This window comes from Vulpes lagopus, chromosome 19 (assembly GCF_018345385.1).
Source record: "Vulpes lagopus strain Blue_001 chromosome 19, ASM1834538v1, whole genome shotgun sequence".
In the NCBI taxonomy this organism is placed as follows: Eukaryota; Metazoa; Chordata; class Mammalia; order Carnivora; family Canidae; genus Vulpes; species Vulpes lagopus.
The window spans coordinates 36,329,013-36,356,827 of NC_054842.1; the positions used below are offsets into that span (position 1 = coordinate 36,329,013).

The 27,815-nt window shown below is 45.9% G+C and overlaps 1 protein-coding gene across 1 annotated transcript; it reads right to left on the reverse strand.

Annotated features, from left to right (window-relative positions):
• Window positions 1-3,251: 3,251 nt before the first annotated feature.
• RBP2 (retinol binding protein 2) lies at window positions 3,252-26,245 on the reverse strand. Its single transcript, XM_041734575.1, has 4 exons — window positions 26,093-26,245; window positions 13,399-13,577; window positions 5,110-5,211; window positions 3,252-3,519 (listed from the first exon to the last, which is right to left on the reverse strand). Exons 1-4 carry the CDS (start codon window positions 26,163-26,165, stop codon window positions 3,469-3,471), a joined length of 405 nt encoding a protein of 134 aa, XP_041590509.1. The 5' UTR covers window positions 26,166-26,245; the 3' UTR covers window positions 3,252-3,468.
• Between the last annotated feature and the right edge of the window lie 1,570 nt (window positions 26,246-27,815).

Sequence of the window (27,815 nt, forward strand, 5' to 3'; positions counted from 1 at the left end):
GTGGAGATGGATTGAGCTTTGCATGAGAGTGTGCAGGTGTGGCTACGTGGGTGAACACACATTTAAAATGGATCCTGCTTCAAATGAAAGAAGCAGGGCTTGTCACTGTGCCTGCCAAACACCTGCAGGTGACTCACCCGGGGACCTTGTAACGATACAGATTCCTTGGCCCTGCCCATGGCCTCAGAGCCAGAATCTTGAAGGGGGAGGGGCCGGGAATCTGTATTTTTTTAATAATCAGTCCTCCTGTGATCTTCAAATCTGAGGGCTGTGTGAGGGATGTCAGTGTTCAAGCTCTTAGAAAGCAAGAGTTTTAATGAAGGGATCATTACCTCGTCATACACGCAGGTATAAATACGTGGAATTAGGGAGGAGAACGAGTACTGCCTATGGTGTTAGGCCCTGTGCTCAGATCCTGCTCCATCTCGCTACTCCTTGTGATGTGGGTTCACAGCCCTCATTCCTCACTTTGCAGAAGAAGAAATAGAAGCTGCGCAGTCGCACAGCTGGGGTGTGGTGGAGCAGGATTTGAACCAAGGACTGAGGCCAAAGCCCCCGCTGGAGTGACTGCACGATGCTTCCCTTTATGAACTGGGATTTCTCACAGGGCAAGCTTTCCTTAAGTTTCAAGATCAGCCCCCTTCCCACTTCACAGCTTAGCCAGCCCTCTCTCATGACACCTTTAGAAGCTGCCTTCTGAGGTTCTGAGAGTCTTTCCCAGCAACTCCACCCCTCCTCTGTGTAAGATCAGTTTTCTTCCATTCTGCTCCCAAACAGCCTCGTCCATGCTGAGGGGTAGCATTCCTGTCATGGCTCAGCCTTGAAATAGGCTGAGGGAACAGAAATATGAAGCAGACAACTTGCCCCATCGCACCCACACTGAGTGCAGGCCCGGGAGACAGGCCCTGGCCCAGAATATCTGCTGGGTTTGGAAATGAGCACCTCAAATTCGACAGCCTCTGAGTACAGGTGCATCTTTGTTGAAAAAGAAGGATCAGTAGAATGAATATAGTCACTATCAGTCTTGCGCGCCACATGTAAACTAATCCATTCAGTTACTCTTCATTTGTGGAAAAAATATACTGAGAAATCCCGCTCGGAAATGGGAGTTTTAAATTATATTGTTTGTTATCTGTAATTGAAAAAGTGCTCTGCACACGTATGGCAACAAGTCAGCGTTCCCAAAACACTGTGCCGGAGTGAAATGCTGTGGGTAAAAGGGTCCCAGGATTTAAGGTCCAGCTTCTTTGCTGCAGGACTTTTCAGAGCTTTAAAAAAACAACTTTATCTTTTTTATTTATTTATTTATGATAGGCATACAGTGAGAGGCAGAGACATAGGCAGAGGGAGAAGCAGGCTCCATGCACCGGGAGCCTGACATGGGATTCAATCCCGGGTCTCCAGGATCACGCCCTGGGCCAAAGGCAGGTGCTAAACCGCTACGCCACCCAGGGATCCCTTTTCAGAGCTTTAAAAACAGGAATTCTTGTTATGCATTTCTTTTTTTATTTTATTTTTTATTGTTGTTGTTGTTATGCATTTCTAAGAAGGCGATATAGTTCTCAGCATTTCCAAAGTTCATTTGACCAGGAACCTTTTCACAGAATCGTGGGTGGAGGTGGTGGTGGTTGGCTAACATCCCCTAGAATATATTTGCAAAACCAAGGCTCAGAAGTTACCTTTTATTAGAACCCCTGCCATGGACAGCGCGCTTTATCGCTAGTCCCCAATGGGCTTTCAGATGGATCTCATTCACAAAGGTTTTCTTGAAGGACAAAGGAGAGGGTGGTTTGAGGCTGTTGTGGGCTAGGGCAAGATCAGGACGGGGCATCACAAGAGGAACTGAGGCTCCTGAAGAAGCTCCAGGGGAGCTGAGGACAAAGAGTTCACTTCGCTTGCCCCTGCACCTGTCCCTGGTCTGCCCCAGGAGATGGGCCTGCAGCTCCTCAGGAGGCTCTCCTCCTCTCCAGAGTCCACGGGCAGACCCCCTCCCCCTGCCAGTGTGGGACTCCATCCCAGCACTTCCCTGGCTTTCTTGCTGCAGGAAGGTGGTATGGCTGTTGGGGAGAGCAGCTTGCCAGGAGGCCCATGGCATGGCTGTCTGGTCACAAGGGCTTAGGCCAAGCCTGGCCCTGGTCCACATGGACAGATTTCAACTTTATTCTCCATCCTTGATTCCATTTAGGATGCTAAGGATCAATGAATGATCTGTTCATTCAAGTCCCCCCGCAGTGTGCTGACACCATGTGCTACCTCCCTGGGGATAAATCTGCTTTTCAAAGGTAATGCTTGCCTAATGGTGGGATTCTGGGCCCTGCTACAGGGGGGAAAGGAAATGGCTTTGACCTGCAGGGCACCCCATGAGTGATCCACCATAAATCTGTCCCTGTTGACCACTCTGCTCTTCCAGATGCACTATTACATTTGTGTATCCAGCAGGAAAATATAATTCTGCTCAGAATAATAAACGTAATGTCCTGGAATCACCAGGAAGCCTCAGGGGGTACTGACCCATCACTCCCTGGCTTCCGCTCATCTGAACCTCTGGGATGTGGAGGGCATAACTCTACCTAATGACCAGAGCTAGCAGGGACCTTGCTCCTGCCATGGGGCCAGGCCCAACTCTAAGAACTCTGTATGTGCTGACTTGCTTATCCCTCACGACGATCCAGTGGAGGAGATGCTATTTTTGTCTTTTCCGTTTTATAAATGAGAAAAACAAGGAGAGAGAGGCCAAATGATGTGTCCATGGCTACCCACTAAGAAGTGGAGCAACAAGACTGGAACTCAGGCTTCCTTGGCAGAGCTTGGAAGTCCTCTGCAGGGGTGCCACTCTGCCCAGGGCTGAAGGGCAAAGGGCTATCTTGGACTGAGAGCAGCTGGTACTGCAGACCCGCAGAGACCTTTACAAGTAGCTCTTCCCATGCTGCTGAAGGCACAAACTGGAAGCCATGGGCATCTTAAAATAGAATCTTGGAAAAATGAATGTGTTATCCAAAGGAATGAATATCAAAGGGCAATGTTTAAGAATGAGGAGGGGATGCTGTCTTAGCCAGAGAATGTTTCTAGGTAAATTAATCCCTCAAACAAACTAATTAACAAAAAACAAGCAAAACTAAACCAAAAACTAAACAACAACCACCGCAACAAAACTTCACAGAGAACCGCCGCACAGGCAATCACCACATTTGCCTGTGGATAAAACTGACAGTTCTAGAAATAAAGGGAGATAGATATAAAGAGTTTCAAAGTATGGGAGTGATTTTTGTTTATTCATTTAATGTCAGGTTTCAAAGAAGGAAGAGTATGTCTGGCAACTGTTACACATTTGTTCTGTTTAAAACCCATCCAGATGCCTTAACGGGCTCTGTCAGGAGTGAGAGGGTCCCCACAGCCGCTTCCCAAAGCCTGCAGACAACCCTTGGTGGGGAGTGTGAAGCACATGCTCGGCAGGCCGTCTTGTGGCCATTACTTCTTTTTGAACACTTGATGGCACACCTGGTCACCGCAGGTCAGCTCCTGCAAGGTCAGAAAGTAGGTGAGCGACTAGCAAGCCAAGTCTTCCTCTGTCCCCCACCCCTGCCCCCCCGCCCTTCTTGGTGTCTGTGAGTTGAGTTGAAGGAGGGAAGCTGGAATCCCGAGGACACTTAGTCATTCTGGGCAAAGTGCATCTCATAGACCCAATCAGCTGGCATGCCCTGCAGGTAGCAGTAATTTGATTTTGACACTTGAATTGAGCTTGAACAACTATAAAAATGAAAAATGCAAAGAAATTACCCTCTTGGGTGGGATTTTTCCTACTCCCACGATTAAAGCAACATCTCCTAATTTATAAAAGGCAGTGAAGCCATGGAGAAGGCAAGGATCTAGTGGAGAGTAGCATTTGGAAAGCAAGGGCCTGGGAATATGCTGGCTGGTGGGCTCTCACTTCATGCTGTGGACTTGCTGGTCTCTGGTGATTAGAATGTTGGTTGCTGGCATCCTGGGTAATGACAGGGTGACAGGGCATGGGTTGCAGAAGGGCACCCCCCAGGCCTGCCTATGCAGACAAGATGCTGCTTTTCATCCAGACAGAGGGAGGCCCCAGGCTTTATCCACACCTCATGATTCCTTAAGGGAGGAGGGAGAAATATGAGTGTGTGGATGGCCACAAAATCATTGCGGTTGACAATGAATCCATTGTCTTAGCCACAGGGACCACTGAGGATTGTACTACAATTAAAAAAATCCATCATCCAAACCAGTGCAGGTAGGGAAAATCGTCAATGGAAAACACGGTGAGTGCTTCCCATTTATCACCAGTTGACACTGCCTCCAAAATAAAGATCTCAGGTGAGGCAAGCCTGGCTCTGAAGGGCACCGTGGTGACCTGAATACTGACACTGGAGCCAAGTAAGCCAAGTAGCTGCCCGACTCCATAGGTGAATGAATGATTGAATGAATGAAGAGCTATTTAATAAATGAGTGCCTGAATGCATGTAGGAGAGAGAGATTTCTATTTGAATGCTGGACACATAAATTGCCTTGAAGATTGAAGACTGAAAAATTCAGCTATCTAGACACATATAATTTATTTCAGGAGACCAGCCATCTTTCCTACTGTTCTGTTCTAATACTGAGTTAACCGAAAATATTTCAGGATTAAGTGGACATACCTGGTGATGACAGGCCAACACCTGTGGTCTGTAAGGTGGTTCCCAAGCCCACCTGTCCCTATCCACCCTACTCCCAGCCCTCTTCCTCCAGGCTCACATAATGGTGAGGAGGCCGGGACCCACCCTCCTCTGGGGCATCTTCATTCTGTGCCTCACATTTCTCTTTGGCTGGTCTTTCACAGGTTCCCTGTATTTCTCCTTGGATCTCGGCTTCCTAACTCAGCATTTTGAACTTTCATTTTAATTGCAGCCGTTCACAGAAACAGCCATATAGATTCCTTCCTGGAGTCCCATTCCCAGATGGGAATGGCTTTCTGACTATATGACCACACGCATTTGGCTGGAGCTCAGGGGAGGAGTGCAAGGCCATTTTTCTTGTCAGAGCACCTGGCTGGGTGAACCTGCAGCTTGTGTAAGCACCGTGGAAGGCAGCTGGGCAGACCCTGGGACTTACCAGGTGTAGCTTGTCCCCCTCAACCCACTGCCTCCATCCGCGGTTCTCCTTCTCCCCCTTTTGCACGCACACAAGGACATCACCTTCCCAGGTGATCAGCGTCTGCAATGACAGGTTCCCAGGCAAATCAGATGTATGGTCTTGATTGGGACTGAATAAACCTAAGGCTGCAGCTGCGGTTCCCGTGGCCATCGCCAGGCCCCCACAAGGCAGAGACCTCAGCCTCTGCCCAGCCAAGGTCTGCCAAACTCACTTTCTGCATCTATCCTCCACTCCTGCCAATTCAGCTTACTGTGGCTGGTTCTGTTCTCTTTTAAAGTATTCTAGGGGTGCCCAGGTAGCTCAGTTGGTTACGTGTCTGACTCTTGATTTTGGCTCAGGTCACGATCACGGGGTCGTGAGCTCAAGTCCCGCTTCCAGCTCCATGCTCAGCAGGGAGTCTGCTTGAGAGTCTCTCTCTTCCTCTCCCTCTGCCCCTGCTCTCTCTCAAATAAGTAAATAAATCTTAAAAAAAAAGAAAAAAAAAGAATTCTACTCTCCCATTGTACCATATGGTGAAGATAGCATTCCAAATCAGTGGGGAAAAAGACGATGCATTTGACTATAAATGATAGAAAATTTCTGGACGGGCAAAATAGCATAACGTCAACAGATGAAGAACAAACTGGAAAAGATAATTGTAACACATATCAAAGACCTGACTTCCTTATATATAAAGGGTTCCCGTAAATCAATAAGAGAGAGACCATTAACCTAATAGGAAATTTTAAAAAGGATCCAGCTAACAGCTTACAAGGGGGAAAAAAAAAAGCCCAAAAAACTAAAACCCAGCAGATGGCTTTTAAACATAAGAAAAGATATTCAACCTTAGTCCTAAAAGGAGAAATGCAAATTAAGGCTGTTTTTCCGATACAATTCATCATATGGTCAAAGATCAAAGAGTCTGATAACACACTGAGTTGGAGGAAGTGTGGAGAAGCTGGCACCTCCATAAATGGCTGGTAGGTATATAAATCGGATGAATCCTTTTGCAGGGCAATTTTATATTACCTCTTGACACATAATGCTGTGTATACTCTTTGACCTAGAAATTCCGCTCCTGGGGACTTTCCTTCCAGGAACCCCATTGTAGGACTGCCTATTGTGGGGCAATAACACAGGCAGAGAAGCTACCTAACTAGCAGGGGACCTCAACAGATGGCTCTAGTGCCGTCCTCATCATCCAGAACCAGGAGGGTGGCCCTTCTCCGGGTCCTGGGGTTCCTCCAGGCAGCAATGCAGACTGGTTAGTAGCATGGGGGCGGCAGCGGAGATGCAGAGCTCATGCTGGCCAGCCAGGCTGAGCTGACCAGCAGGTTTAAAGGAGCCATAAACCTGCTGAACCCCAAGACGCTCAAAATTCTGTGCGCATACTTACAAATTATATACCCCCCAACTCCTTTGCCTTCTGTTTCTCCTTTTATTTCTTCTAGTACCTGCCTCAGGACCATTTGTACTATCTCGAGGTGGTTCTCCAGGGCCACCTGCCTCTGAGCCCAGATTATGACTGCGTATTCACCTCCTGAAGGATGATGTCACCCCCATCCAGGCTGTGGTTTTGTGTCAATACTGTTCTTTCCCAGGGATGACCCTGATGCCAGCTGGCTTTCTTCCAAGTATGTGCAAAGCATATTACTCCTCTATGAACAATATTATGCTAAGGAACAGACGTTTGCTTTTCTCTCTTTTAAACCTAGCTGGTGACAAACTGACCTGTGTTTCTTTATTCACTGTCCTTGCATATTCAGGTCTATTTTGGGGGACAAATTTGTTCTCTACAGATTGTTAAGTCTACCTAGTTCTAAAATAGGACTTGGCCTTGACCATATTATGTATTTTTTAAAAAAGATTTTATTTATTTATTCATGAGAGACACAGAGACAGAGAAAGAGAGAGAGAGAGGCAGAAGACTCAGGCAGAGGGAGAAGCAGGCTCCATGCAGGGAGCCCGACATGGGACTCGATCCCAGGTCTCCAGGATCACCCTGGGCTGAAGACAGCGCTAAACCGCTGAGCCACTCAGACTGCCCCATATTATGTATTTTATGTACAATTCTATTCCTCTGCATTTTACTCCTCAACACATCGTGGTGTTGTTTGTTATGGCAAAGGACTGGAAGCCTCACAGATTCCGTCAGTGGGTGGCTGGTCAAATATGTGTAGTTCATCCATGCTGTGCAGCCCTTGAAAGAAGGAGGCAATTCTATATTTATGGAGGAGGGCAGTCTCCATAGTGTATACTTAAGTTAAAAAAGCAAGGAGCAGGTCCATGTGCATAAAACCAGGGAAGACCGTGTATGCATGCATATGTTTGCACATGTTCTCTGCAAGGAAGCAAAAGATCCCTTAATAGTGACTGTCCCTAGGGAAGGAATGGAGAGGTTGGGGGCCAGGATAGGAAGGAAATTTCACTTTTTACTATTTAAATTTTTTAAAACCATCTGCATGTATTAATATTCCCTAAATTAATTTAACAATAAAACTCTGCATGTTTTTAAAAGAAAATATGTCTTCTTCTTTGGGGCCACCCTAAGCCTCACCTCTTTGAATGTCTTAGAGAAGCTTAAATCACAGGTTGCTCTCCTTGCTCTTCTGGGAGGGAGATGTTGTCTGGAATATTCCAGAATTCTCTCTCAAATAGATGAGAAAGGGATATTCATGTGTTGTTGCCCATCATCAGACTTGGGACTCAGTTCTCTCCCAAAAGGATGGGAAAGGACCCTTGTCTTCTATTTGGGCAGGACTATGTCTTCTAAACAACCTCCCCCAACCCACATTGCCTTCCACATCAAGGACACCTAAAACATGTTGATTGAACGAGTGTCTTTCTCCCCCAATAGATAGTAAGCTCCATGAAAGAAGAGGCCACGTCAGCTGTTCATTTCTGCAAACTCAGATTCGGCATAGTCACTAGTGCAGAAAAGGTGCTTGGTGAGCAGTGTTGAATGAAGATCTGTGATTGAGTTATTTTGTTGAAATGGAATCTTGAAGTAAATCCACGTGGGAGAATAAATGAGCGTATGTATTCTTCACTGATGATGATTCTTGACAACGACTCGGCCAGTCTGCTTCCTTGCCTTGGTTTCTATGGTCCCCCTGGTGTGTGCATACGACCATCACTATGGACACTGGATGGCAACTATCCATCTACTTGTCTGCTTCCTCATGAGGCTGTGAGATCTTTCAGGGCAGAAAGGGCTCTGATTCATTACATAGCCCCTGACTCAGGTCTCACACATAGTAGGGGCTTGGCAAATTTGTAGAAGGAAGAAAAAAGAAAAATGTGGGTGCACGAGGGCCTGTCTTCATGTTTTCTTTTAATAAATCTTAGTAGGCAGCAAGATTAAAAGTTATTCTGACCCTAAGTAAATTGGTTACCAATGAATTATGGTAATACTTACAATATCATAGCCTTACTCCTACGTAAAACAGACAGTAAGAAGAGAGAGCAGCTAAAGAACTAAAATTCCACAATTCAGAGGAGGTTTTTGAAAGAGGCTCAATTGCTTTAAAAGATTTTGAGGTTGAGGAGATGGATATAAATGAGGAAAACCATTGCTACTGAGCCAGAGGATGAAGAAGACGTGCTTGCATTGAATTAAAGAAGAAAACTGAGCCCACGCTGCAATCTCCCTCTGTGTCCAAATTAACGTTGTTAAAAACAGCCCTGTATGGGAAATTAGATAAGGTACTGTCTTGTCTTACTGTTAAATTTATAGAGGCGGATAACTGTACTGTGATTTTATAAGATAATATCCTGATTCATAGGAAACGCTGAGTTACTTAGAGGTAACACATCAGATTGTTCAGAAAAGAATATGCATATAATGGCAAGAAAGCAAGTACAAAAGATAAAGCCAATGGGGCAAAATATTGACAATAGGTAGCTCTCGGCAAAGAATACACAGATGTTCTTTGCTACTTTCATGCAACTTTCCTGTAGATTTGAATCAGTTTTCAAAGATTTTTGTTGTTTTTGTTTTTTTAAGGAAAATAACAGCCTTTTAAATTAAGCCTGACGAAAGGCACTATGAACGTCTTTAAGCCCAGCGCACCTGCCTTTTTGCAAGAGCTATTTTGGCAGCACCCAAGCTCCCCTCCTGCAATTCCCCCAAGTAGGGACCTCCCAGAGAAACCTGCTTCCCCTGGGCCTCGCAGACATCATTTGTTCCAACTGCCATGATCTGTGCTTTCCCCTGTCCTGATTATCCACCCCAAATCCTTATTGTCCTTTTTTAAGATTTTATTTATTTATTTGAGAGAGAGCGAGAGTGAGAGTGTGAAAGAAAACATCAGCAGGGGCAGAAGGAGAGAGAGAAGCAAACTCCCCACTGAGCAGGAGCCCGATGTGGCGCTTGATTCCAGGACCCTGGGATCATGACCTGAGCCGAAGGCAGATGCTTAACCGACTGAGCCACCCAGGCACCCCTACTTATTGTTTTTGAGACATAACTCACATACAATAAAATTTGCCTTTAAAAAAAAAAGATTTTATTTATTCCTGAGAGAAAGAGAGAGAGAGAGGCAGAGACACAGGCAGAGGGAGAAGCAGGCTCCATGCAGGGAGCCTGACGTGGGACTCGATCCTAGGCCTCCAAGATCATGCCCTGGGCCAAAGGCAACTGTTAAATTGCTGAGCCACCCAGGGATCCCAAAATTTACCTTTATAAAGTACAATTCAGTCATTTTTAGTATATTTGCAAGGTTATAAAACCATCACCACTGTCCAAATCCAGAACATTTTTATTGCCCCCCAAAGAAACCCCTCACCAATCAGCCATCACTCCTCATTCCCTCTGCTCCTGGCAACCACTTTCTGTGTCTAGGGATTTGCCTAACATGGACATTTCATATAAGTCACACAATATGTGGGCTTTGTGTCTGACTTCCCTCACCTAGGAGGATGTTTCCCGAGTTCATGCGGGTGGCAGTATAAATGGGTGATCCATTCCTTATTACGCCTGCATGCTATTCCATTACAGGAGGATCAGTTACTTCTTTTAAATTTTATTCTGAGTAGCCTGTGTATTTTTGAAAGGGGCTTTAAATCCTCTTAGAAACAAATTAAGGCAGTAAGTGAAGAATATATATGATCTACAGGAAGGAAAAAAGGTGGGGGTTCCTGGGTCCCACGAAGAGTTGACCTCACAGTTAAAGTGATGCCACCATTCCTGCTCTGGGATGGCATAGATCTGGGCACTTTAGGGCTCTATTCCACCTCTGCTAGAACCCCACCCCACACACATCTCTCCCCCAAACTTCCAAATGGGGAGGTTCTCGTGAGGGTGATGTAGGAATTCAGAAGTAGAGCCCTGAAGAATAAGAGCATGAGTACTACTGCAACACCTGCACATAGGCACGTGCAGATGCATGCACACATGTGCAGGCTCACACACACACATGCACACACAGATGCATGAACATGTGCACAGGACACATTTGCACACAAGCAGACACACACATGCACATGTGTGCACATGCACACAGACACACAGTGTTGTGTGCACTCAGGCATGCCACCACATGTGGCAATGGAAAATAATTGGAGATTGACTCACTTGCTCCCTGTGATCCCTTTCCAGCTGAAGGGTTTTGGTCGAATTATAGGAAGTATGTAGTCCTGAGGGTATCTGCTCTGGATTGTGATTCTCATGGGAACAGCCTTTTGCTGGAGACTGGGCAAATTCTGTTCTGGTGACTTCTCAGCCCCAACCCATCCCGTGTGTGCATGTGCGTGTACGTGTGCCCTAACTTTTTGTTGTGGACAAAGCAGAGATAAGAAATGGGAAGGGGAATTCTCTCTCTCTCTTTGCAGGATGAAAGCTGATCCTGGGGACATGATGGGGCTCCCGGGGAGGGGGGGGGAAGGCAGGGAGAATGGAAGGCGAAGAGGCACAACAGTGGGTATTGAGAGCCAAAGCCTCTAATGGTCAGGAAGGGTTGAAAGGACGTGACTTATTTTAGGAAAAGTGAGTTCTCTACTATCAAAGGTGATGAAAGAACAAGTCAGAGACAACAGGCCTGCTTTTCAGCAGCCCACATCCAGAATGGAAAGGCAAGGGGAAATGAATCATTGTGAACAGATTAGGCTGGAACAGCAGAGTGATGCAAAAATTCAGAGACAAATTTCCCATCAGTTCTGGTGTCTGAGGAATTGGCCTTCTAGCCACACAGTTCAGAGAAGTCTTGTCGATCCATCAACCCCTCAGGGAGGGATTCTACAGAAGCTGTTCCAAGCCCGGAAGCTTAGGCTGTTATGCCAAGACTGCTCTGATGGAAGCAGTTCCAAAGTGCTTTTCATTTCCCACTTTTCTTTAGCAAGGAGCACTAAATATAATTCAACCTTGACTTGATGGCTGAGATTATCAATGCTGCAGGACAACTTGATGGAGAAATAAAATGTGTCCTGCTCTCTTGGCTTTAGAGTCATCGCCAAAGAATGATGACAGCTTTTTCTCCCCACCCCAGGAGAGCAGCCAAAGCTCACATCCCTTGCTTTGGGGGGAGAGTTGAGATCCCTGACTTTTAAAGAGCTCCTGGGAGCACCATAGAAGAGTGGGACTGGAGAGAGAAAGGGGAAGGGCAGGGTGAAAGGTCCTGCTTCCTTGCGGTACTCCTAAGGGCTGGCCCACTCTTGCGGTGGGGGCACAGATAGCTGGGGATAGGATCCTCAGCGCTGCCCTCCCTTACTTTGGGAACCAGAGCAGAGGTCCTGGTGGCTCCACTGGCATGGAGGGAGTGGGTGCTATAAATATGCAAGCTGCCCACCCTTGTATAAACTGCATGAGCCTGGACAGTGAGTGGTCAGTGGCAACCATGCTAAATGACAAACCAGAAATCCTTCCCGGTTTCCTGGACTGTGTAAACCACAAGGTTTTTGCATGATGCTAAGATTGGAATGAGGTGGGGGGTGGGGAGGAGTGCTACATGGGTGGCTCAGTTGCTTAAAGCATCTGCCTTAGGTTCAGGTCATGATCTCAGGGTCCTGGGATCAAGCCCTGCATCAGGCTTCCTGCTCAGTGGGGAATCCACTTCTCCCTCTCTCTCTGCCCCTCCCCCAACTCATGCTCCCTCTTGCTTGCACTCTTTGTGCATGCACCCTCTCAAATAATAAATAAATAAATAAATAAATAAATAAATAAATAAATAAATAAAATCTTCTTAAAAAGATAGGAATGAGGGAATCCTTAAGTATGACTGAGATTGCATTTCTCCCCATTCCTGTTTGTGGGGACTGCACAGGTGTAATTGGATTTGGAGAACCAAAGACAGGTGCCCTGAGTATGAGTGTGAGCACTGCAGCGGTTGGAACACTGCAGGAACCATGTGGCTGTGATACCACAGGGTGGTGCAAAAGGAGAGGGGGACCTGCTGTGACCCTGCCTCCCCCTGCTCCCTGCCCCCAGCCCCACTTCTCTCTGCTGCTGTCATTCTCTGCTTTATTTACAGACAGCTCCTCTGGGCGAGGGCCCTCTTTCTCTGCAGAGTCCAGTTCTCAGCCTTTGAGATAGGTCCCTCCTTGTACACTCAAAGTTGTCTGCTCACTTTCAGGGCCCTACCTGTATCTGAGCAGTTCAAGTGGCTGGAGGTCTGGCCTTCCGATGTGCAAGGATTTCCTCGATTATGTTCTGTGAGTTAAGGTGATGCTGGGACAGAAGTCATCCGGACAGTGCCAGAGGTTTCTCTAAGTGACTAGCACTGGGAAAACCTTGACTTCTTTAGTCTACTGACTTTTTTTGATTAACACTGCATTTTCCTTAAGAAAATCAAATTAGTTGAGATCATCCAAGATTGAGGTATTTCATAGAAAAATGTGTGAATTCTCAACATCTCTTGAAAAAAAGGAAGTCTAGCAACAGGAGGCCCCAGTACTCCATGACAATGGTTGGCTGCTGCTGAGTAGGGCTGCCCCGATGAAGCTGTGCTACCCAGCTCTCGAAATCACTGTCACTCCCTATGGTATCCCCCTTGCCCGCCAGGCTCATGTTGGCATAGGAGCTGGCCTCCTCCCCAGGTCCTGGAGAGGTCCGCAGCCTCCCCTCTCTCCTTTGCTTATAATCTTACTGTAGAAGCCAGTTTGCCTTTCCTGCTGAGCTTCCAATAATTGCTTATTGCCAGCATCATTAAGTCCACTCTGGTTCCCTCTCCTGATCCCTCGCTAGTTGTTTCTGTCGTATTTTCATCGTGAAGCCAGATAGCTGGCTCCTGCACTCAGACTATTTGAGCAGAAACTGCCAGGCCGGGTCCTCACCTTCACAGTCCGATTGTCCAGGCCCTTTGTGAACTCCTCAAACTCCACTCCTACAGTGAAATCCAGCTCATAGTTGCGGAACGTGCTGTTGGTTTTTGTCTTGAAGTTATCGCCGTCTTGATCAATGATTTTCGTCTGAGTCAGACGCACTGCGATCTTGCGGGTGGCAAAATCAATATCTGTTGGCAAAGGCAGTTGTGGAGGTTATGATGTGCTCAGCCAGACTCATTCATTTCTTTAACAAGGCCAAACATTCAGGACCAGAGACACAGACCATGGGCAGCCCACATTTCTTTGCTCAAATGGGAAACAAGAGTTGTCTCACTTGGCCAGTTTATGCATCTCAGTCAATCGTCTGGAAACCTAGGGTCTTGGAGCTTTCTCAGGAGCTCTGATGGTTAGGGGGTGGGGGGGTAGCAGGCAGGGCTCACCCCTAAGCTGCAATTCCCAGTGTGCAGGTGTGTTCACACACACACACACACACACACACACACACACATACATGCAAGTACATGCACACACACACATCCCTCCTGCATAGAGGCTCCATTCTATCTGACATACTGGATTTCCTTCTAAGAGTTGCTGAATAAAAGACTTCATGTTTTAAAAGAAAAAAAGACCACTTAAAACTAACCAGGCTAGATCATGGGTAAAAGCAGGCCTTTTGTTAATGTCCATGGCAAGTAAGGATACATATAAACTCCTGTTTTTAAAGCAGATTGGGGTGTACTTAGATAGGCTCAGTCATGGCCCCCAGGACAATTTTAAGCATATGCCAGACAGTAAATACTTGTGCAAAGATTTCTTTTGTTGCTTTTGAGGAAGAGATGAATAATTGTTTATATTTTTATTACTGTGAAAAGTTTAAAACAAACCAGAGAGTAAAGTACAAGGAGCGCCACACATCCATTACCCAGATTCAGCCATTATCAAGATTTTGCCACATTTACTCCATTTACATCTTTTCTTTGCCTTGATTTTTTCCCATCAAATTCTATAGCAGTTCTCTTTTTAGAAAAATTTTTATTTATTTATTTGAGAGAGAGAAAAAGAAAGGAGTGTGCTCTTCAGTGGGGTGTTTCATTTACTAAGCTTTGATTTTGACAGTATGAAGCTAAGTGTAGAGCCAAACTTCTTGTTAACCTCTGGTTGAGTGTAAAATGTCACTGTCCTGTGGAATAGATTTAGAAACAGAGGGTAATTCTGGAACTTGTTATAAACATTATTAAGCTCTTAGTATCTTAGTATCTATATTGGGTCTCCTTTATGTCTGTGAATTCTCTAGATATTTTTGGATGCTAATCTAAATCTTTAACATTTTTTTTCCCAGAAATTCCACCTGGAAGTTTTCAAAAACACTGACGTTGGTCTTTTTGAGAACTTCCAGGTAATAATGGCCTCAAGAGTAAGAATAATTCAGAGTCATTGAGTGCTCTTTCTCTGAGAATCCCAGCCCCATCTCTATGGTAGGTCAGAAATTAAACTTCACATTGTGGGCTGTCTGGTGGGGGATAAATACTATTGTGCCCATGAGGAAGACCAGCAGTTACCAACAGTTTAGGAAGCTCCTGGCAATATGGAGAATTAACACCTCCACTGGCCCTACCCCCACCCTTTCTGCTACCTTTTCATGGCATCCAACTATCACTTCCTTTATCCTCGCTTCCCATTATTTTCTGACTCATTTCCTTCTGGATCTTTAGTGACTATCACTCTCTCCTAAAGAGCCAAGAAGAAACTAAAGCTGACTGGTTAGACTTCACTGTGGGTCAGCAGTTTGGCCACAGGTGGGAACCCACAACAGTATAACACCTGCATGGGGAAGGGCCCCAGCTGGGCCTTTGGACCTGAAATTGTATAGTCAGCCTTTATCATAAAGGAAATAATTTCAAGTAACATCAAGCAGCCTAGAAGGTAAAAGGATTATATGCCTATGTCCTAAGTTGAAAGGAAAAACAGGTTGCAGTTGGCATGAGCTAGCACATGAATGCCAGTGCCTTGCTCTAATATCATTCATGACTATTGGTTGAGAGCCTGTCATTTCTAAGAATTCACCAGTGAGTCCCAAAGCTCACTGCCCATCAGGATCACGTGGGGAGATGTGAAAACTAGAGATTTCTGGGTCTTATCCTAGACCCAGAATCTCTGGGTGGTTTTAGGTCTAGATTTCCTCATCAGGGGGTGTTTAAAGAGACTTCTATGGTTTAAGAAATTTGAAAGCCATGATTTAAGACCTTCTCCTCAAGCCATAGATGATGACATGGAGGCCCAAAGAGGTTAAGTAACTTGTCTAAGCATGAAGATGCAATCATGAGGTTTGATAACTGGATGGATATGTGTGAAGGGACCAGGTTGGGAGGAGAAGACAGTGGTTTTGAGCTTGGGAGTCAAGATGAGATATAGGAAAGTTGGAGAGAGAATTAATCTTATGAAGAAGAGAGGAACTGAATTTTAGGTTAGATGATCTGGGGGCTACTCTATGTGGACCCTTGGTAATATTTGAGGGGAAAATTAAGACAAGCCTTGGAACCAACCAGGAATGGTGCCCCTGGAAACTCCTTTGGGAAACCTCACCCAACAAACCCATGAGATAAATATTATATTATCTCCATTTTATCAATGAGGAAACTGGCTCAGAGAAGCTGTGCTGCTTTCCTTAGGTTATACAGTGAGGGAGTGATAGAGGTGGAATATGAACTCTGAATGGCCTGTCTCCGGGGCCAGCACAGCACTCCACAAGCTCCGGGCTGACCCGGAGACAGGCCATTCTGAGTTCATATTCCACCTTTATCACTCCCTCACTGTATAACCTAAGGAAAGCAACACAGCTTCTTCTTGTCAAAAGGTCAGACCACTCGAGTTTGTGCACTTTCTGTGGCCGCCCAAATACTTCTGAGTGACTCATCTTTACAATTTCCCTGGGCCCACAGGGACTGCTAGATCCAGCTGGATGACACTTCCCTGTTTGGGGCAGTTTATGTTTCCTGGAGCTCTACTGTACCGTCTTCACCACACAGCAATTGTTTTCTGGGCTCAGGGTACTATAGGGTCCAGGCTGAGCTGGACCAATCACTCTCTATGGTACCTCATTTACCTTCTGCTCCATGGCTTATGGAATCGGACCCAGGGACAACCAAGCCACATAGCCTGGAATGAGGCCACAGGATGTGGAATTAAAGGCTCTCCCTGCTGCCCTTTGTGCTGTGAACACTTCTAGGGCAGCATTCTCAGAGCCTGGGGTACCTTGCTGTGTTTGCCACGGTGCTGAGCTTCATGGGGCATTGGGTGGTCTCAAAATGTAGCTCATGATAAACTACGTTTGGAAAATGAGGAAGTAACACCAAGAGAAGCTGGTTTCTACACTGGAAAACTTCACAGAGCCTTCAATCTAGGAAAGATGCTTTGCAACTACAACAGTGGGGATAGAGGATCTGGACTTTCCCAGTCTTGTGTGGCCGTAGACTCACCTCATGGTGGGACATCCCACCCAGCTGCTCTGTTCCACAGAACAAGATACAGAAAGGGTGGACGAAACCCTTCAGCTTTATCTCAGTCACCCGGGCCCTGAATCACAGAACTATCACCTGTTTCATTTTCTCCCTTTAAGGCAACTGCTGGCCTATTTGAAAGGGAAAAGACAACCGGACCAGGTAGTCAAGCATTTCTGTTTTAGAAATTAATCCTTCCTTAAAATTGCTATAAGCCACTGAAGAGTCTTCCATAGCTAGTTGGTATAAACACATGCCTGTGGCAGGCAGAGGGCTAACATGTCACACTCCAGCTCCTGTTTCTCTTCTCCTACCCCAGAAATACAGTCTGGTGAGTCTGGTGACACCTGTGTGTCCAGTTTCAGTCCCATTGTTGGGCCCTCGAGTCCACATCTACAAGTAGCAGAGGGCAGTGGCCATAAGTGGAGCTATTACTAACTGCATCAGGTTGCTTTGAGGATTAAATTTGATGGTGTTTGTGAAGAGTCTTGTCCAGTGGCTGACAGCCTGAGGTAATGGCCCCATAAATGGTAGCTGCTGCCATCATCGTAATCATCATTATGAAGCTCCTTGATCTCACGGGCTGGTGTGCTCTGAGTCCTTCCCATTTTCCCAGATAAGCCCTGTGTGTTTCCCCCCTAAATCCTCACTGCCCTCCTCTCAGCTCTCCAAGTCTCACAAAACCCAGCCCCAGCCTTGCCTTTTCCAGCAGATTCTGCTCTTTCCTGCCTCCTTCCTCACCTGTGCCTTCAGACCACACAGTTTTACCACCTAGGAGACAGTACCCGATACTTTCCTCTGACTTTTTCATGGGGGGGTGATTGCTCTTTCCTCCAAAATCTTACCTCTATGAGGATAAGGACAATGCTGTCATCTTGTTCTGTGTCCCCAGGGTTGGGCACAGAGCAAGTGCTTAAGAAACACTTCCAAACTGGTTAATGGGCACCATAGGTCAGGGCAGTGGTTCTCACAGTGAGGTCCCTGGGCCAGCAGCATCACAGCACCTGGGAACCTCTTAGAAATGTCAGTTCTAGAACTTACCTTCCATCTGGGGGGTGGGCCCTGCTTGTTTTTACAAGCCTGGCAAGTGATTCCGTGCATGCTAAAGTTTTAGAACCACCAGTATAGAAGAGTGAGGGTCAGATCCAGGTTTAAATCCTGTCCCAGAGTTCCCAGCTAGGTGACTCCAGTGAAGTCACTTTCTCTTTCTGAGCCTAAACTTTCTCACAGTAATATGGGCAAAGAATACTCATCTCCTAGTGTTATGTCTCCTAGTGTAAGGATTTAGTTAAAACGATGGTAAAATGCTTTACAAAATACCAATGAGCTTGCGGGTATTCAGTGCACATTGGCCTCCACCCCTTGACCTTTTCAGTTTAGGTGAAACAGTGGTCAGATTGGCATTAAGTCCAGAATGAAGTATGTTGTCCATATTTATGCATCTCCAAGGGCTCTGGACTCTGAAGGAACAGTCAGAATGGTGGTTGATCTATTCCCTTACTAGTGTAGCCCTGGCCTGTCACATGAGCATTTTATCCAGCCTGGCCAAACATTTCTCTGCGAGGACCAGCTTCCTCGCTGCAAAGTTTGGCCATCGGGTAGACACAACTTTAGCTCCTGCTCCGGAGGTCCATGCTGCTTTCAACCATGGTGCTGGAGCCATAGGTAGGAGGCGAGAAAGAAAACCAAATATTAACCAGGTGAGACAAGGGAGAGGGCTCCAGGCGAAACAAATAAGAGAGAACTGGGAATTACAGAAAAAATTAGAATGGCAGCGTTCCTCAAAGAGGGTGTGCAAACCAAGGCCCAGAGAATTAAAGTGGTGGGTTCAGCGTTACCCAACTGGGACAGAGCTGCTGACAGAGAGCCTACCCAGAAATAAATTCTGTTTATCATTCACAACTAAGGCTCCCCTAACGAAAATAATTGCTCGTCCCTGGTTGCCTAGAAAGGTAGATCACAGCTAAAAATGCCAATTGCTGATAGAACTGGTTTGTCCTGGCAACACCACCCCCAGTCAATCTTTCTGACCAGTGCCGGGGGAATCTTATTAGGGGCTCTATGCAAATGGAATCAAGGCTTGCTGCTTCTCTGGATTGAAAAATGGCTCGGCCTCTTGGCTACCCTTTAGCATTTGCACAGGCTAGTTAATCATGTCACCTCTGCTCCACCCCAGGGAAGGGAGCCAAGTGTTCTGTATGGTGGATTCGTGATATTTCTAATCAAAAGGAAAGGTTTAACTGCAACCGTCGAATATACACACGCACAGATTACAAAAACACTTCCTCTTTGTACTTTGCAGAGAAAATTATTTTCCCGATACGGTATTTTAACACCAGGGTTATCGAGTGTGTTTTATCTGCTTTTCTGGATTAAAGGTATCTTCGAGCCTGATTTATAGCCAGGTGAAATGAATTTCTATCTCAGAGGAAAAAGGTCCAAAGGCAAGCTATTCTGAATAATATATGTGGCTTGTAGCTACTGCAGAAGAAAACAACAACACCGAGGTGACTTTATTAAAGCATACTTTCCATAACTGCATTTTGAACAATGTAAGTCATAAAGTTGAAATATGAGTATACGACTCACCATTAAAATGCTTTGTAATAGGCTTGTGAAAAAAAGCTAAAGTTGCAGGCTAAAAGGGCAGGCACTCTTTGCACATTAGAGAGAGAGGTGCCCACATATTCATCATGGGAAATCTGAAAGCCATTTCAAGCGCAGCTTCGACGGGCTTCAACCCTGGACTCCTTAATTCGCAAATCATCAGCACTCGGAGGCAACTGTGAGGCGCAGAGTGCAAGAGCAATCTTCTCCGCATCTTTTCCTCCAGATAACACATTCAGAGAGAAATTGGACTGGCCCCCTGCTTGCCTCCTCCTGTCTCTCCTTGGCATCTTCAAATATGTTTAAAGCCTGTCCTAGCCAGTGGAGGCAGGCTAGAGACCCTGGGGGGCCTCCCTACTCCGTCTGCAGGATCTTCTCTCCCCACTCACCCTCTAGTGCTCACCACCGGGATGGGGGCAGGGTAGAGGCGTGACCAGTACAAGCTAGGAGAGAAGGGGCTCTCTCTCTCCTAGGGGAATAGGCTAGGAAGCATCTGAACTTCTTTTCATTGGAGGCTTTCTACTCCCCACCCCCAGTACCTTCCCTGTTTAAAAGTCCAACCAGATACCATGCGGTTCAAGTAAAGACTTTGGCAACGCCTATAACTTCTTTGACTTGTAAGCACCAGCAGAAATCCAAATTTTGTGAAACTAAACTTTTGGGTCATCAGACAATTTTTCTTGTTCTCTCTCCCTCTCTCTCACTTGGTAATTTATTTCTACCCAGGGACTCTGAGTGACTCTTGGCAATGTTTCTGAGGGTCCTGACTGTCCACCACCCCAATTTGCTCAGAATGAAGCTTTTCCTCCTCTACCCCCATGCTTCATACCTGCACGTAGGGCTATGGAGAGAGCTTGGGTGACAGAAGCAGGCAGAATGGGCTCCTGCCTACACAACATCATTTCCCGACTATGGGTGACCCCGGGGAGGTCCTTTTATTTCTCTGGGCTTCAATTCCTCATCCTGTGAAATGGAAAGCATTCCTTCCATCTCAATCCCTGATCACACCCTGAGCTCTAGACCTGTGTCAACATGCCAATTTCAAACTCCATCTGGATGTATAAGCATCTGAAGTGAAAATATGCAAAACAGAAGTCTTAGTGCATTTTGCCCTGCCTAGCACCCCTCTCCAAACTCACTCCTCCTTGTGTCTTCTCTATTTCAGCCTATGGGATCACCATCGTCCCAGTTGTTCAGCCCTAAGCCTGGGGCCTTCTTTGTTTCCTCCATATCCTCTGGTTTATATTCCTTTGCAAGCCTGTTGGTTTTATCTCCAAAATATATGTTGAACCTGTTCTCTCTTCTCCAGGCCCCTGGGTACTACCAGCCTAAGCCACCATCACTTCTTGCTGAACAACACAGTGGCCTCCTAGATTGGGCCTTCCTGCTTCTAGTCTTGCCTTCCAATGGTTCATTCTCTACACTGGAGCCATACTGATCTTTAAAGAATATAAATAAGATAGTCTCCCATTGTAAGGGCTGATCTTCCCCTTCTTGGCCACTTCCCAACACACCAGTCTTTGTGTTTCTTGAACACACTCAGAACTTTTGCACTTGCTGTCTCTTGTACCTGCAACACCACATCTCGACATTGGCTTACCTGTCACCTCCTCAGACAGCTTTCCCTGACCACCCATCACTCTTCACTCAAGAAGTCCTTTTAATTTTCTTTAAAGTGCTTACCTTAAACTATTTACTTTCTCTTGCTGACGCTAGCATGTACACTCCAGGAGGGCAAGAAACTTGTCAAGTCATTTACCACCATGTTGCCAGTACCCAGAACATTTCTTGGCATGTAATCGGTGCTCAGCACACTTGTTGAAACTAAATAAATTAAATGAAATAATGTATATCAAGTTCTGGCAAGATGCTTATCATGGCTTGATAATGCTTATCATAGCATGTGCTCGCCTCTGGAGCTGGACTGTGGCTCCTAAATAGGACAGGATTTGGAACATTGTGGGTGTTCAGGAAACCTTTCCTGGTAGAGACCACTCAGGTGGGAGCTACCTGACTTCAGCCTCTAAGCCTACCTCCTTTCTGGTAGTGAAATTTTCCACTAGGACATTTTGCAGTGGCCTCTGCTCTTTTAAATCTGTGCATGTTAATTCAAATGAAAAGATGGTCTTTGTAGAAGATGGCCCCCACCTTCTTTTCCAAATAAAGAGAAGAATTGGATTTTCCTTAATATTTACAATTTGTGTACTAAAGATTTTCTAGAAGTCTAGAACATTGAACATCAACTGAGCAGTTTTAGAACACACACCTTCTATTATATGTCCACATCTTCACTGATTAAAGTTACATGGTGGGGTTTTACTTTCTAGGATCCCTCCCAGCCCTGTCCCCACCCAGTCAGCAAATCTAGTGTATTTCCCACTCTAGACATCACCCCTGTCCAACTTCTTGGCACTCTTATTACCATCTTTCCAGGGCTATCACAACAACCTTTTCACTTCTTTGGCAGTCCTTGCAGAGCCATTCACCTTTGGCTGTCAAAGTGAGCATGGTGGCTTCTCTTTCCTGTGCAGACAATTCCTGTCCTTGTGTGGGAAGAAGTCCACACGTGGTGGCACACCACCTTTAAGATCTGACCTGACACCATTCAGACCCTCTCTCATCCCCTCCTTGCACTTCACCCTCTGGCAATACACCTTGTTCTGTTCCCCCTTTCCACACTACATTCTTACTGACTTAGGCTATGTACACGTCTACCAAGCACGTGTGGAAAAATTCCCTCCATCCTCCAAAACCCCACCCAGCACTTAGGAAGCCTTCAATGACCTGTGTACAGTAGCTCCCTCCACCACCTAACATATATATCTTGTTCCTGTTGTTCTAGTGCTAGGGGCCCAAGGGATGGAATCACCCACTGTTCCCTGGGTGACAGATCGCATTCTCTTAAATGGCTACAACAATATTTCTTGTGGTACATGCTGTTCATTGCATGTGACTTTGATATTCCTCTCACTGAGAAATGGGGCCTATGTGTCCTTCCCTTGAATGTGGGTGGGCTCATGACTATTTCAACCCAATGGAATACAATGTAAGTGATGCTGTATGATTTTTGAGCCTGTGTTATAAAAGGCCACTCAGCCTCTGCCTCCTCTCTCTTTGGACATAGCAAGCATCCTATGAGGAAACTCAGGTCACATGGGGACACTACATGTAGTGGTTATATTGATATTGACAGCCCAGCTAGAGGCTCAGCTACCAGCCACTACTAACTGCTAACAGAGAAGCAGGGAAGCCTTTGGGATGGCTCCAGCCATAGTTATTATCCACCCGCAATTGAATGAGAGCCCCCTCGCAAGAACCTCATAGGTAAACCTGGCCAGCCCACAGAACTATGAGAAACAATAATAAAATTACCCCAGGTTTTAAGCCACTGTGTTTTAGGGGTCATTTGTAGCAGGAAACAGGAATACCATTTGTGCATGGCTGTAATTTAACTGTTTGCCCAAGTTTGAGCTCCCTGAAAGCAGAGACTGGGTTTGGTTTTTGCCTCAGATGGCACAGTCCCTGGCTTCTACAGAAAATGCCTCAACTGTGGTAGAAAAGTTGAGTGATTCCTTGTGTCTGTACGCTACTGGCCTCACTCCTCGGTAGGTAACGAACCTTCCACCAGCATTCTGTTACAATGCTGTAACTTCGTTTTTAGATCTGCCCTCCTCAGGCTCTCCTTTAAATTGAAGACCACTGCCCCCACTCCCTGATCCAGCCTGCAGGAGGACCTCAGAATACCCAAACTCCTTGGGGTGAAAGAGTTTACTGGCTGCTTTCCTTGCTGTCAAGAAAGTCTAGAGCCTCAAGAAATATCATATGTCTAAGAAGGCAGGAAAGGAGGTACCATTGACCTTTGGCACTCTTTAAACATTTAATAACTTTGATAATTTGTGGCAAACCCAAAGGTTGCTGTGACATGTCATGCTACTGAGGCTGACAGCTGAGTCATGTGGGGGCACTGGTGTGCAGAGTGAATCACTGGCTAGTGACAAAGCCAGTTTGCTCCCCAGACCCACATTTCAACAGGAGTCTCTCCTTCCCTACTGAATCAGCCACTAGGCCCCCAGAGAAAGCCACCTTTCTGGTGCAAGGGATTAAAGTATAAGAAAGTGACAGTTCTTTAGCAGGAAATGGAGTTATACTTAGTAATATTTCCATATCTGGGGATTTCCAGAGATCTCCACATATGTTCTTCCCAAATGCCAAGGGCCAAATGCTCAAAAGGGCAAAGAAGGCAAACTTTACTACTTGTCAATGTTGGGAAAGCAACCCCTGTCTCGCACGGTGGGTCTTGGGGAAATTGTACAGATTTGCTGGATTGCTTTTAGCAGATTAAATTGTGGGGGAGCCACCTCAGCGGCTTCTAGGAGATGGTCATAGGAGGGCTTGCTTCTCACCTGAAGACTGGAGAGAGTGGCACTAGGGGCCAGTCTGCACAACTGAAAACTGAACTGAGACTCAGTTTTGTACACAAAGCCACACAGGATTTTTGTATTATTTAGGAATATGCAACAAAGAACCCAAAATAGCTTTCTGAGCATTTTCCCTAAGTCGGGCTTGTCAGTACAGCTGAGAGCTTGAAACTGCCAAACAGCCCTTGGCTTGCTTCTCTTTACTGTGCAGACAATTCCTGTCCTTGTAGGATCCTTGTAGGATGAAGTCCACACATGGTGGCACACCACCTTCAAGATCTGACCTGACACCATTCTGACCCTCTCTCATCCCCTCCTTGTATTTCACACTCTGGCAATACACCTTGTTCTATTCCCCTGTTCCACACTACATTCTTACTGACTTAGGCTTTGCACACGCCTACCAAGCATGTGTGGAAAAATTCCCTCCATCCTCCAAAACCCCACCCAGCACTTAGGAAGCCTTCAATGACCTGTGTACAGTAGCTCCCTCCATCACCCCACACATGTATCTTATTCCTATTGTTCTATTGCTAGGGGCCCAAGGGATGGAATCACTCACTGTTCCCTGGGTGACAGATCGCATTCTCTTAAATGGCTACAACAATATTTCTTGTGGTACATGCTGTTCATTGCATGTGACTTTGATATTCCTCTCACTGAGAAATGGGGCCTATGTGTCCTTCCCTTGAATGTGGGTGGGCTCATGACTATTTCAACCCAATGGAATACAATGTAAGTGATGCTGTATGATTTTTGAGCCTGGGTTATAAAAGGCCACTCAGCCTCTGCCTCCTCTCTCTTTGGACATAGCAAGCATCCTATGAGGAAACCCAAGCCAGAAAATTCCTATTTGGCAGATGAAGAAACTGATTCCAGAAGGTTAAAAAATTGGTCAAGTTTAGAAAGCAAGGCCTAACTGGGCCAACCCCTCTGGTTTGGTTTCCTCACCTGCATGATCTTGGTCAGAATTACACTTCTGAGCTAAGCTCCAGACCATCCGCCCATGTATAGAATCAATCTTCCATTCTACTTCCTACTCAGTGCACTAAACACAGTGCAGCAGGGCGGGGGCTCTGGTAGGAAGATTTGTGCCTCCCCGTCCTTCTCCAAGGATTTGAGGTGAAATTCTGACATCCAGGAGGAAAAACAAAGCAATTTTATGTTGGAAACATGTTTAGAGTACATGAAGAAAGTTTCAACCTCTATAAATTGTGCAATATACCCCAGCTCTTCTTGTTTATTGAACACGGTAGAAATGTTCATCAAGCTAGAAATTATTGCACAGAAAATCCCACAATTCCCATTCTTGAGACTTCCCGTTGTCATATCCAAATTATTGGGCCTCTGACCCTACAGGGAGCCCCAGCAGTGGGGAGATTCCAACCAGGATCTCCTTACATGAAGAGCTCTAAAGCTGGAAAGGTGATGAGGAGGCTGTTACCAGATGAAATGAGCACAGGCAGCCAAAGCTCCCTGCCCAGTGCCTGGCCCACAGCTGCTGCCCCACGCAGTCAGCAACTCCTTCAGATTTCATGTGATTTCTGTCAGCCCATGGGAGATCCCACAGGAGAGTCAACTCAAGACACACTGATCAAGCTCTTGGCTTAGAGTCCAGTTCAAAAGTCAGGTAAAGCAGTGAGTTGTTTGATCCATGTGACAAAAACCACGCCTAGCCTTCTGTGGGTCTGATATTCTCTAGCTAAGAAATTTATAAGCCACTCCTTGTCTGCTTCCCCATCACAAGTCTGACACAAGAGCAATGCAGAGGCCATTCATGGATAATATCATGTCCCAATTGGTGATCTGAGAGATGGTGATCAAAGGGGGGAAGAAAGCTACTGCATTATTCTGTCAAGTTTGTTTTTACTCCGTGTGTGTGTGTGTGTGTGTGTGTGTGTGTATGTGTGTGTACCCTCCATTCATGTATTTTTCTATGTTCCAGGTATTATGCTAAGGATATTTCAGACATAATCCCATTTACTATTATTCCCAATTTACAGATGAGGAATCCAAGCTTCGGAGAATTTGTATGACTTACCTATTATTACCTAGCTAGCAAATAAAGAGTGAGGCTTACACACAGATCTGTTGGACTCCATGGTGGTACTGGTCTGGAGGGCTGGACAATAGTTCCCAAAATGCCCCTCCTCCCCCCAGCCCTGGTCTCCCCCTTACCTAGAGCCTTCATGTAACCTTCAAAGTTGTCATTACTCTCCATCTCCCACGTTCCATTCTGGTCCTTTGTCATGGTGATAGCCTCTGGTTCAGTGTAGATGAGTATTGAATGTCAAAGAGCAGGCTACAGGGAGAACATGTTGAAATCAGCTACTTTTATAGGGTAGTGGACCAGGTTTATGGCTCTGAGATAACAGGTTCAAAGGTTATAAGCACAATCCAAACAAACTTTCCTTTCTTTTGCAAAGTTCAGCAGGACTATGAGCAACTCACACTCAAAGTCCAACGTGGCCAGCTGGGGTGTCCCAGTAACTTCATCCAAATGCAGGGCCCCAGAATAGCTCATATTTGGCAGCCTGGGCTCCCACAGACCCCTTAGCCCCACACTGAACATTCTGTTCTGCACTTGAGGAAAACAAATACCCAGTGCCCATTCCATACTGGGTGGTTCCAAATCTACTAAATGCAAGCCAGACCTGGATGCAGGCCATATAGGAGAAAGAAGGGCAGTGGGACTCTGCTTAAAGAACCCAGGAGCAAGCTAAGGATCACCTTGACCAAAGTGGAGGCATAGTTGGCATTTGGTTAAGGACTCTTGGTTCAGGCTGTTCCCCAAATTGGCTATCCCAGTTGTCAGAAACTGGGTTGGTTTACTGCTATAATACATAGTTCTGAGAGATGAGGCCTGAGCAGGGGCCACTACACTCTGAAGGATAGAAGTGTGGGCTGAGATAGGTAAACCATGAATACCCAAAAGTGAGGCCAATTTAGATTATGGCACTTTGGAGTTCTAATATCTATATTCATATGCTGTGAAATCTAAGCAAATGGTTTTGTCTGTGTATGGTTTGGGGGATGTAAAGCAGCACATCTATTTTTTAGTAAATATGCTGGAGTCAGGAAGACACACAATGAAAAATGGTCCAGCTGCTAGCAAAAAAAACCAATATGGGATAAAGGGGAGAGTAAAGGGCAGCCCGGGTGGCTCAGCAGTTTAGCACTGCCTTCAGCCCAGGACCTGATCCTGGAGACCCGGGATCGAGTCCCACGTTGGGCTCCCTGCGTGGAGCCTGCTTCTCCCTCTTCCTGGGTCTCTGCCTCTCTGTCTCTGTGTCTCTCATGAATAAATAAATAAAATCTTTAAAAAAAGGGGAGAGTAAAGGACAACTTCCCACAAACAGAAAATGAGTGAAGGCAGAAGAAATAGACAGATGAGAAAGCATCAGTCTTCATTATTTGATGTCCAGCCAAAAAGTGGCTGTAAGCTGAGCACTAGCCTCCTGGTTTGGAAAGGCAGGTATTCCTCTTCAGGTTCAGATTCAAGAACTTCCACACAGCCCCTCCTACTCCAAACTGAATCTCCTATAGGCCTCCCTTGCAAAAAATAATAAAAAGCTGACCTGGAGGGGGAGACGGTTGGGGCAAAAATGAGGTTGCTAATTGCAATAAGCTAGAGATTTGAATTTTAATGGGTGGATAGGGACATTAACCTTGTGTCAGCAAGGAAGTTGAAACTAAGATGTTTGTATAAAACCAAAACACTGGACAAACTACTTTGTCAGTCAAAGTGTGAAATATCCAAATCTGCCCAGAGACAATAAGAAAGTTTATCTATTTGGCCTGGGATCTATGTGAGTTATAAAGAAGTTCTACCTTGCTCTGCCTCTGGTTTGGTGTTTGAGCTTATGCTTCCTGCTAGCCAATATATCAGATAAATGGAGTC